This window comes from Notamacropus eugenii, chromosome 2, assembly GCF_028372415.1.
Source record: "Notamacropus eugenii isolate mMacEug1 chromosome 2, mMacEug1.pri_v2, whole genome shotgun sequence".
In the NCBI taxonomy this organism is placed as follows: domain Eukaryota; kingdom Metazoa; phylum Chordata; class Mammalia; order Diprotodontia; family Macropodidae; genus Notamacropus; species Notamacropus eugenii.
In genome coordinates, this window is record NC_092873.1 from 402,704,459 (window position 1) to 402,716,468 (window position 12,010).

General features: G+C 39.1%; 1 protein-coding gene across 1 annotated transcript in view; it reads left to right on the forward strand.

Annotated features, from left to right (window-relative positions):
• Positions 1 to 2,773: 2,773 nt before the first annotated feature.
• EXO1 (exonuclease 1) overlaps positions 2,774 to 12,010 on the forward strand; it is a 31,850-nt gene continuing 22,613 nt past the window's right edge. Inside the window, exons 1-7 of the mRNA XM_072647588.1 lie at positions 2,774 to 2,910; positions 3,913 to 4,074; positions 7,784 to 7,903; positions 8,343 to 8,466; positions 9,360 to 9,497; positions 10,049 to 10,261; positions 11,179 to 11,366. Coding sequence (XP_072503689.1) covers positions 3,914 to 4,074; positions 7,784 to 7,903; positions 8,343 to 8,466; positions 9,360 to 9,497; positions 10,049 to 10,261; positions 11,179 to 11,366 — 944 coding nt within the window. The 5' untranslated portion in view covers positions 2,774 to 2,910; position 3,913. The remainder of the gene's footprint in view (positions 2,911 to 3,912; positions 4,075 to 7,783; positions 7,904 to 8,342; positions 8,467 to 9,359; positions 9,498 to 10,048; positions 10,262 to 11,178; positions 11,367 to 12,010) is intronic.

Below are 12,010 nucleotides of genomic sequence, written 5' to 3' on the forward strand. Positions count from 1 at the left end.
CTGTATTTACAAAAGGTGCTGTTGGCAGGGTAATATCCCTTGTGGACTAATATGGCTGAAAGACCAGTCAGTGGTCAGGAATTCATGATAGACAGATTTTGAGATAGGCTACTTCCTGAGGGCTAGGCACTCATTCACAAGGGTCTCTTAGCCTGAGAGTCAATGTGACTCCTTTGTTTAAGCTAAGCCTTTCCATCTTGGGTTTCTGCCCCCTAAGCAGTCTGTCTTTGGCTGCTCTGTTAGATCACTGACATATTGATGTACGTTTCTTTGCTTTAGGTTGGATTTCACACAGTCCTTGAACTGTCCCTTTCTGTCCATCTGGTGTAGCATTGTTCTCCATCAGCTCTGCACACTGTAACTTCCTAGAGAATGGTGCATTTCATGCCCGCACATGAAGAGTGTAATAAAGGATGATTATGGTAATTATGCCATGTCTATGGCATGACTAAGCCCCCAAGCCCACAATTAAAGTTTCTGTGTCACCCACTTACATTTACTGTAGGATACAGATATCACTCTTCAGATTGTTCAAGATGCTAAATATTGGCCTCCATAGTCTATTATCACTTTGAGAGACCTTTTGCTTAAGTTTATATTTCTCTCATCCACATACCTTACTGCCTAAAATAATTGGTAATCATGAAGCAAGGCAATTAAATGAGATCCTATAAGTCATGATGAGGAGTTTTTATCATCCTTAGAATTTCTGAATTTATTAATTTGTCGCTCTAGCAATAAAAGAACTTGTTCACTGATATAACTGGCCCCTGGGAAGTAGGGAAGGATGAAGATATCATACAAGAGTGGCATTTGGGAGCTATCAGCCTAACTGGCTAATCTATCTGGGACAGCAGCTGTAGACCAGCCCCCTTTTTGTTTAAAACATTCTCTCTGTTTCATGTTGGGGGTAAAAAAAAAAAAACTATACTGAAACATCTGGCATCCTATTGTGTGCTGCCCTGGAAAGAACCCTAGATTACAGATTTAGATTATAGGATCAGGATACAATAAATCTGCTACTAAGCATTTATTAAGCACCTATTATGTACCAGGGGGGCAGCTAGGTGACACAATGAATAAAACTTGAGCCTAGAGTAAGAAAGATCTGAGTTCAAATGTGGTCTCAGACACTTACTGGCTACGTGACCCTGGACAAGTCACTTAACCCTGTTAACCTATAAATGAGCTGGAGAAGGAAATGGCAAACCCACCATAGTATCTCTACCAAGAAAAACCCAAATGGGGTCATGAAGAGTTGGACACAACTGAAACAACTGAACAACAACATGCCCGGCAGACAGTGCTAAGCAGTGGGGATAACAAGTAAGGCAAAAATAAAAAAAAAATAAAAGTTGCTCTCAAGAAATTCACAGGGTAGACAATATGCAAACAACTAAGTACAAAGAAGTTATATACAGGATAAACTGGAAATAATAAAAGGAAGGCAATAGTAGTAAGGGAGAGTAGGAAAGACATCTTGATGGGATTTACCTGGAATTTTAAGGAAGCCAAAGAGTTCAGAAGACAGAAAGGAGGGAAAGAATTCCAGGAATGAGGAACAGGAGATGGCATGTCTTGTGCCAGGAACAGCAAGGAGCACGTGTCACTGGATTGGGGAGGAAGGGAGAGAGACCAAGTAGGAAAACTGGAAAGGCGGGCAGGGAGGAGGATTTGATCCCGGTAATGCTAGGGAGCCAATGCAGTGAACCGAACAGGAGGGTGACCTGGCTGATGTGCCCTTAGAGTGGCGAGAGCCCGGAGGGCAGCCTTCAGCTCCGGATCACCTGCGTGCCACCTGCGTGACCCAGGTTAAGTTGCTTAACTGCTGGACCACAGCTTTCACATCTGCCCAGCTGGAGTCCCTTCCAGCTCTCCACCCCGTTAACCTCCCGTGTTCCAGATGAAGTCCCACTCCTGTAGACTCTTAGCTGCCCCGTTACCGAGCCTCCGCTCTGCGGACACACCCAGGTCCTGAGGCTGCGGTTGGGAAGGTAAAGGTCTCAGGGCACCTGGCGTAGAGAGAGGCCGCGCAGCGCGGAGGGCAGAAAACAGGGGCCCCGGATTCAAGTTCTGCCACGACCGCCTTTCTCCAAGACTGAGCTGCTCAAGTACAGATGGTTTAATGCGCTGGCAGCCAGCCGTTCGATTTCAAACACTACAAATGAAGGCTTGATTTGTGTTGAAGGCGGCTGAGCAAAGGTTGACGAAGGCAGACTAAACTTAAAAGTGCATTTTTTTTCTGGGGAGCCTGTTGTTAACCAGCGCGCACACATTTCTAGATGGAGAAGTGATGAGTACAGCGGAGCACCCAATTCTTTTTTGGGTTTGGGCTTTTTTGCTTTGTTTTGTCTAAAAACAAACAAACCAAAAAAAGAAAACCCTAAATACAAATGAGCCGCTGCGGGCTCTACTTTAAATGCACCCACCTGCAACCGGGTTTCTTTCATCTACTTGACTGACAGGGATTTTATGAGAGGGACTACAACTACCAGAAGCCCCCGCGCAGCTGAAAACTACAGTTCCCAAGAGGCCATTCGGGTTCTTTCAGGAGTGCTAATTTCGCCCCTCCCCCCCCCCCCCCCCGACCTCCAGAGACTAAATAATGCCGCCTTCTAACCGAAGTGAAATCTCCCGACTTAAATAGAATGCTGATCCAGGTGGACAAGGAGACAGAAGAGAGAAGATTGACAGCAAAGCAGTGACCCACGTGAGGCCAAAAGAGATACGTGCGGAGAAACTAGAAAATGATTCGCCGGCGGCGCCTGACGTCACTTCCGTTAGGGGCGGTGTCCCTCCTGCTCTTGGACGCGCGTAAATTGAAAGTGGATCGTGGTATTTTGGCGCCTAGTTGTGAATCTCTGCCGAGCCGGTGCCCAGTCCTCGGTACCGGTGCCGGACTGCGAGAAGGTGAGAGACTGGGACGGAACCACAAGCGCGGAGAGGGACTGTCCGGTCCCGGCGCTCCGGGTCACCCTGGGGCTGGGGGCAGGGGGCGAAGGTGAAGGCCGGCCCCGGTAACTTGTCCTGCCCGGGACACCTCAGTGCGGGGCTCTGGGACGTCCGGTTCTGGCCGGGGGAGGCCTGGTGACCCAGGGCAGAGAGCGCAGGACCTGCTGTCGGAACGACCTGAGTCACGACCCAGCCCTGGGACCCCAGGAAAGTCCCTTAACCTGGGCCGGTTCTGGGGGTGGTGGGATCTAAAGCTCTGTGTCCAAGCCTTAGCCGTCTGAGGCCTAGCTGGAGTGCGAAGTGGTGCCTGGTCCTGGGCCGGACAGTGGGGGCGGAGAAACCCTTGGATCAGTCCTGAGAACGTAAATGTAAATTATAAATGTATGTAAATATAAAATCAGATGTAATATCTCATCTACGGATATGGGAAATAAACTATATCTATCTATATGTGTGTGTCTCTGTGTGAAGACACATAAATTCCATCGTGTGTATATCTACATACATACATAATGGATTTAGCACAACTCTTAATAGGAGAGACAGTCTGGCCCCAGAGCTCAGGAAGACCTGAGCTCTTCTGATACATGTGGGCTGGGTGCCTCGGACAAATGATCTCACTTCCCAGGGCTCTAGGCATCTCTCTAAGACTAGCTGCAGAGAAAGTTCCACCCCCACCCCGCAGTTTCCTCCCGAGCATGTTCCCTTTAACAAAGGAAATCATACAACCAGTCCTCATCCCTATGGAACTAGTAGAGCCCACTTGGGAAAGGGAAGCCCTTTTAACACATTTCAACACTGATAATTTTCAGAAGTCCAGAAAATAAGTTGTTTTTTTAAATGGCAACCGGACTTCCTTCTTGTATTTTTTTGAACTTTTTTTTGGTAAGTGCAGTATATATTTTAAAATTTTCCCTCTTTCAACTTTCATCTTTCTTTATTATGCGATATAACTGGCAGGATGGGGATACACGGTTTGCTTCAGTTTATCAAAGATGCTTCTGAACCCATCCATATAAAGAAGTATAAAGGGCAGGTGGTGGCTGTGGATACATACTGTTGGCTTCACAAAGGAGCCTTTGCTTGTGCTGAGAAGTTAGCCAAAGGTGAACCTACTGATCAGTAAGTATGAATTGATCTATTTTTGTACTTATTGGTTATTACTTAATTACAAAGGATGATATCATTTTCTTTAAGTTGTAACATTGAATGGGTTTTTTTTGTTGAAGGCACCATTCTCCTAGTCACCTGAGCTTGAATCTTCAGTATCATCATTAGCTCTTCCTTCCTCACCAATTCCACATGTCCAATATGTTGCCTAATCTTGTCTTTTCTATCTTCATAACATCTCTCATAAACTCTACTGGTTCCCATTCACATAATTACAACCCTAGGTCAAACCTTTATCACCTCTCACCTGGACTACTGCTATTGCCTTCTAGCTGGTCTCTCTACCTCAAGTATCTCCTCAGGTTAATAATCTAACCTTCACTAGACTTTTCTAAAGTGTAAGTCTGACCATGTCATAAAACGCCAGGGACTCTCTATTATTTCCAGACTCAAATATAGAGTAGGTATTATTATACCCATTTTATAGACTAGAAAATTGAATCTCAGAAAAGTCAAATAATTAGGAAGCATTAGAAATGGAAATTGAACTGAAGTCTCTCCTGCTGCCTTTTGCAATGTGACCAAGTACTTCAAAGTTAACTTTGAAGATAGGAGAAAAAAAACAGATAGCTTTTTGTGGATAGTTTTCCACAGCTCTTAACAGCTTCATAGTCATCCAACTAAAGTATAGAAATAAAAGATCCTACTATATGTATTGTTTATTGGCCAAACCTCCCACCCCCAACAAAATATTTGATGTGGTAGGACACAGCACAACTTTAAAGGCATTCTTTAAACAAGATATCTCCCATATATGATGTTAAGATTATACAAGATTCCTTGATGGAAATAAACAAAAGCTATCTCTGTTGAATGCTTCTTTGCTTATCAATATACATGCTATGTTACTACCATGGAAGATGTGTTACACAAAAACAAACAGAAAATCTCCAGATGCTAAGAGCTTACATGTTTGCTAGAGTAATGTATTACTAATGGGAAGGGCTGTGAAACACAGGAAATGGTTTTTAATGTTTAATTTAAAGTCCTTTTGAGGATCTTTAAGTTCACTTCATATATTGCTGAATTATCACATATGAATTATTGTTTGTTGGCAAGCTATCAGCATTTCTGGATTATTCATATTCATTGTTGCTTCATGTGCTTTTTGACTAGTGCTTTCACACCCTAAAGGTGAAGAAGGAAAGGAAATCAATAAACTAGACAAACATAAGGGGCATACTAAGCAAAGAATGCAAGCTGGTAGAGACTAACTTAGCTACAGTATAGTCCCTGTATTTGAGAAGCTATGTGGCACAATAGGTGGAATGCCAGGCTTGGAATCAGGAAGATTCATCTTTTTGAGTTCAGATCTGGCCTCAGACTCTTACTAGCTTGTGACCTTGAACATTTAAGCCTGTTTGCATCAGTTTCTTTTTCTGTAAAATGAGCTGGAGAAGGAAATGGCAACTTACTCCAGCATCTTTGCCAAGAAAACCCCAAATGGGGTCATGAAGAGTTGGACACAACTGAACAATAAATGGTGCATGTTCTTATAAATCTGATAGTTTAATAAGGGATAAAATATTAAACAGATAACTATATTATGTAAGCACAGTAGAGAACTTCAAAACCAAAGTCCTATGTAAGGAATCAGGGAAGATTTCCTAGAGGAAGTACTTTTAAAATGTAGGTTCAACAGGCAAAGATGGGGAATATTCCAAGGGAACAGAGACATGATAGTTCAGTGTGTGTCCAGGCAGTAAGATTGTCTAGTTTCTCTACAAACCACATTCACTACAATACATAGAAAGGAGTAATAATAGAGGCAGATTGGATCCGTAGTCACATCAGGCTTTAGATAGTTACTAGCTGTGTGACCTCGGGCAAGTCACTTAACTGCTATCTGCCTCAGTTTCCTCAACTGTAAAATAGGGATAATAATAACAACTACCTTATAAGTGAGGTAGGTGCTACTGAGTTAATATTTATAAAGCATTTAGCACCAAGCCTAGCATATAATAGGTGCTTAGTAAATGCTTTTTCCTTCCCTAACCTAAAGTAAGATGAGATTGAAAATGTAGGATGATGCCATATTGTGGAAGACTTTTAATCTTTAATGTCCTGAGCAAGGAGTCTGAACTTTACTGGGTAGGGAATAGGGAGCATACTGAAGATATTTGCACAGAGTACTAGATCTTTGTAAGAAAAGTTATTTTTGTAGCCAGAAGGATTAGAGGAGGGAGGTAAGAGAACACATGTAAGGTTGTGTGACTGAAGCTCTTAAGAGCTGTGGAAAATTGTCCACAAAAAGCTTCCTGTTCTTTTCTCATATCTTCAGGCTTAACTTTGCAGTACATAGACACATTGAGAAAGGCAGCATGGTATAGTGTATTTAAATGGCAGTCAGGAGAGACTTCAGGTCAGTTTCTATTTCTAATTTCCATTTCTAATGCTTACTAATTATTTGATTTCTCTGAGGCTCAATTTTCTAGTCTATAAAATGGGGATAATAATACCTACTTCATAAGTTGGTGAGGGTAAAATTAAATAATGTGCATTTAAACACCTTACAATCTTTGTTGTTCCGTTGTGACCAACTCTTTGTGCCCCTATTTGGGGTTTTCTTGGTAGAGATACCGGAGTGGTTTGCCATTTCTGTCTCCAGCTCATTTTATAGATGAGGAAACAGAGGCAAACAGGTTTAAATGTCTTGTCCAAGGTCACATAGCTATTGAGTGTCTGAGGCTGGATTTGAACTCAGGTCTTCCTGACTCCAGGCTCAGCACTTTATCCATCATGTCCCAAAGCTACTCGCATTTATCTTTTTTCTTTCTTTAATATTATCTATGGGTTTGTTTGTGGAGAGGGTTCAGGGAGAGATGGAGAAAGCTTATATTCATTGAGATATCTTCAGTCCCTAAATGCTTTTTAAATTACATTCAGCAATTCGAGTCAGCAATCATTTATTAAGTGCTAGACTCTGGAGATATAAAGACAAAAATGAAAACTGTCCATGACCTCAAGGACATTACATTTTGCTGGGAGAAACAACATGTGCACAGTTAATATAAAGTACATTAAGAAAATAGAAACTAATTGGAGGGAGAGCATTAACAATTGCAGGATCAGGAACTGCTTCATATAGTAGGTGGCACTTGAGTTAACCTTGTAGTGGTACTAGAAATTCCAAGAGGGAGATAAAGGTGAGAAAGAAGATCATTCTTGACTTTGAAGTACAGCATGTGCAAAGACTTGGAGATGGGAAATGGAATGTGTGTGTGGGGAACAGCAAGTAAGCATTCTCATTAGCGGTTTCTTATGTGTATATGATATATAAGTGCCATTTCTGCTTCTTCAGATAACTAGCACATCTGGCATATGGTATAAAATTGATGTGTTCCACTGTCTTCAGTGATTATATATTGCTGTAGAAATGCCAGCAAATGTGTTCCATTTCATGTGCATTTAGTCAAATGTTTTGGGAACAGTCTGGTTTAGTTAACTTCAAACTCTCTACGTATTCTTTTCTTCCTTTAATTTTCACTGTTTTATGAGGTAATAGTTCGTAATCATATCATTTTCTCAACATGTAAATAAATTTGCATAGCATAGACTTTTGAGTAAAAAGCCTTTATTTTCAATAATACTTGATTTTTTTTGTGTTTTCAATATTAAGGCTAACAATATATGTGCTAAGCTATTTTGTTTGTCTTTACAGGTATGTAGCATTTTGTATGAAATTTGTAAATATGCTTTTATCCCATGGAATCAAGCCCATTTTGGTATTTGATGGTTGTACCTTACCATCTAAAAAAGAAGTAGAAAAGGCTCGAAGAGAGTAAGTGACTTTCTGTATTTTAGTATTTTCTTTTTTCTCCTGCCATGCTTCATTTATTTCCTCAGTTCTGATTTTGGGAGCCTTTGTCCTTTGGTTGTTCTCTATTGACTGGGCTGAATTCAATTCCAGATTAAGCAATCAAGAGTGGAACAGAAACGTTACCAGAAATAGCAAATTATTCATTGTGGAAGATGGTTTACTAATTTAGGGTCTTGTTTTTTTCCTTGCCTGAAAGAAAAATGACATCAAGTGATTTTTTTTCTCTGAGATATATGCACTATTGTAGTTAAAAAGCACTTATTGAATGTTTGCTATTTGCTGTGCTATTGTGCTTTTGAAAGATTCTTAAGAAATATATGACATTATACCTACCCTCAAGTTGTTGCACATATCACATACTGTGAAGGTTATTGAAAACGGCTAATATCTCCACCTGCAGAAGACGTCAGACCAACCTTCAAAAGGGGAAACAGCTCCTTCGAGAAGGAAAAATTGCAGAAGCCAGGGAATGTTTTGCCCGTTCTGTCAATATCACACATAACATGGCCCACCAAGTAATTAAAGTAAGCTATACTATTGCTAATAAACGGGTTATTATGCTGATTTAAAGTTAAAATTAACTATAAACTGCCAGAATTTGTTGGAGGGTGAAGGTAGTAGAAAAGAAGATAAAAAATGTCCTGGGAGCATCCTCTAGGAAAGAAGGACTCTCTTAACCGACTTGGAAAGATAGGCATCCAAGGAAGAAAGAAAAATTTAGCACACATCTATTAAGCCCTTAATCTGTGTGAGGCTCTGTGTTGTGCATTAAAGCTACAAGGACAAATTAGAGTTATTACACAAAAATTACCAGTGTAACATACCACCTTAGAGTTAAGTTCTAAGGATTAGGACAAAGTGTAAATGAAATGGAATATTTTTGGAAACTTGCTTGTCCAAGTGGAGAAGGCTGTCTGGGGTCTTGTGCCCTGGGAAAAGAGTGGGCTATCTGGCACCAAGAAGCTCTTTTTATCTGCTTTTTTAGAAGTTTATTTGTAAGTTGAATAATGAGAAACAACTTTTTATTTCATTTTTTAAAAAAAGAGCATATATGTAGTAATTTCCCTTTTTCTCAAACATATGTTCCTTCAATTTCTTAATTATTGGTGATAGAAAAAGGAATTTCCTTCTGCAAACACCAAATATGGACAATTTTTACTCCAAAGGAAATTCTTTAAAAATTACAAATATATTGATATCTAGACTGATAATAAAATGATCTTGTGTTTGATAGGAATTATACTAGATGTACTGTACTACTGTGTACTATACTATAGCCTCTCAGCTCCCTTCTAACTCTAAAATCATCTAGTACAACTTGAACATTGAATTTTTATAGTTATTGATGCAATCAGTATTGAGGAGCAGGTAGGTGCATAGTCCTTTGCTGGCTCTTGACACTAATCTCTTTGTTTAGGCTGCACGGTCCCAGGGCGTGGATTGCATAGTTGCTCCATATGAAGCTGATGCACAGTTGGCCTACCTTAATAAAACTGGGATTGTACATGCTATAATCACGGAGGACTCTGATCTTCTAGCTTTTGGGTGTAAAAAGGTATTTAAAAATCTTCCTAAGAAGGTTTTTATTGCCAAGATTGATAGTATGAATATTGAAGAGAATTACTTGATTTAATACCGTCATTTAAAGTATCTATCGAGGAAAATTCAGAATAATTCTTTGTACTTTAATCTTGTTTGCTCGAGAATTAGTATAATTTTGATGCTTTTCCTAGTAAATTCTCAAGGTTTAAGCTCTGTTAGCTCTATCTTATGATATTTTGTGTTTTTTAAAATGTTTTAAAAAACATATCTTATTTGCTCTTCACTGTAATCCTGTGAGGTAAGAAGAGAATGAGCATGGTAAGATTTAAGGAATACTAGATGAGTCAGTACATGGATTCTAGTCCTAGCTAAGGCACCAGCTGTGTATCCCAAAGCCTGTCACTTTTGTCCCTCGATTTCCCTTTCTGCATTTTGGTGGTATTGTGAATGAGGTTTAAATGAGAATTCTTAAAATAATTGCCATAAGTAGGGTAATAAAAAGATGATCTGTTGAAAAATGACCGTTTGAAGATTAACAATTTTTTTCCTTCCACCTCACCCAAGGTGATTTTAAAAATGGACAAGCTTGGAAATGGATTGGAAATTGATCAGGCTCGACTAGGAATGTGTAGGCAGCTTGGGGATGTGTTCACTGAAGAAAAGTTTCGTTACATGTGCATTCTGTCAGGCTGTGATTATCTCTCATCACTCCATGGAATTGGCTTAGCCAAGGCTTGCAAACTACTAAAAACAGCAAACAATCCTGATATTATAAAGGTATGCACCATTGTACTCACTTCGATCTGAGATCAGTTTATTTTTAGAATAAACCAGTTGAAGGAAGATAAACTTTAAATGTCCCAGTACATCTGAGAGGCATTATGATGAGCTCCTTAGCGCCTTGGAATCAAGACTTTCTGGGTTCAAGCCTATTGACATATGCTGCTATATGATCCTGGGCAAGTCATTTAACCCCCTTTCCAGGACACTTTGTAAGTCTGTAATTTACAGATCATTTGCCTGTTACTAAGCAATTAGTAGAACATTAGAAGAGTGATTTCCTGACTGAAAAGTTCCCTACTCTGATGAAGTCATAGGTCCGGATCATTGTATTGATAACCTATATCATTTCCCTTGTTAATATTATGTATTAATTATCAATAGGTAATGACCTTATGCATTGGAATAGCCATTAACGTATGCCTGAGTTTGAGGTGAAGTATTTTTTGTTTACAAAAAATGGGGTATACAATTACTGAAAGGACTAATGGTAGATAACTCTGTAGAGTCAAGGATAGAATTGATTCCGTTCTAAATACAGATCCTTTCTTTGCTCTTTTTTCTTACCTTTATAAAAATTGTGATTTATTAATTTTTCTATCTAAATTCTAACTAAATTCACCTATCTCTTTATCCACTAAAGAAGTTTTACTATTTAAGACAGTGCTAATAGTCTTTGAGTTGACTGTTTTTTACCTAAGAGCTTTTGGGTGTGGAGATTTTTTAAAAAAATATTAATTTGTTTATTGAAGAAATGGAAACTGAGGGTAAATGTTATTTTTGTTTTCTTATCCTTCCCAGAGTTACAATAAAATATACTATTTAAAAACCTCAGAGGTATTTGGAGAATGTGGCATTGTTTTCTTGTTTAATTGAAGATAATTCATGAGTAATATTTTGATGTCCACTATTAGGTTATCAAGAAAATTGGGCACTATCTTAAGATGAATATAACAGTACCAGAAGAGTATATTGAGGGATTTATTCGAGCCAACAATACTTTTCTTTATCAGCTAGTTTTTGATCCCATCCAAAGGAAACTTGTTCCTCTTAATGCCTATGAAGATGACATTGATCCAGATACTCTGCACTATGCAGGGCAGTATCCTTTGTGAACTGAGTGGTGGAAATTTTCTTTGTGCTTCTTTTATAGTATATGCTTTCATGTATATTTATCATACATTTATTTTATTTGTTGTATTTATTACTTATATTATGCATATTTATTATATATACTTTTATGATAATGTTTTCATTGCACCATTCTAACATAAGAGAAGTTAGGTCTTTTATTTTTTCAATTCATAAATCTTTTTTGTTTTAGTTACTCTTTAAGGGAAACATTTTAGAGGGAGCTTTTGGTTTATAAATAATCACTTATCAACAGCAGCATATGAATCATTTTTGCTTTTACTTGGAATTGGACATGTAACATTTTTAAAAATGAAGGCAAACTTGAAAGTAATATTATGTAGGCCTGGAGTCATTGACATAGTTCATACATATCAAAGGCAATGTTGATTTTTAGTAGCATGGCAACTAAGGTGACTGAGGGAGGTATTTGAGGGTGTGGGGATACAGTAGGAGAGACCTGCATTATCCTTTTCCATTTGGTCCCCCAGGGCTCTAGAGCCTGACAAAACATTCTCCAGGATATCCTTGCTTTCCTGCCTCCTTCATCTCACTCATGTAAATAAATGAACAAGAACTTGGTATAAGAAAGCAATATTGTTATGTATATTAAGC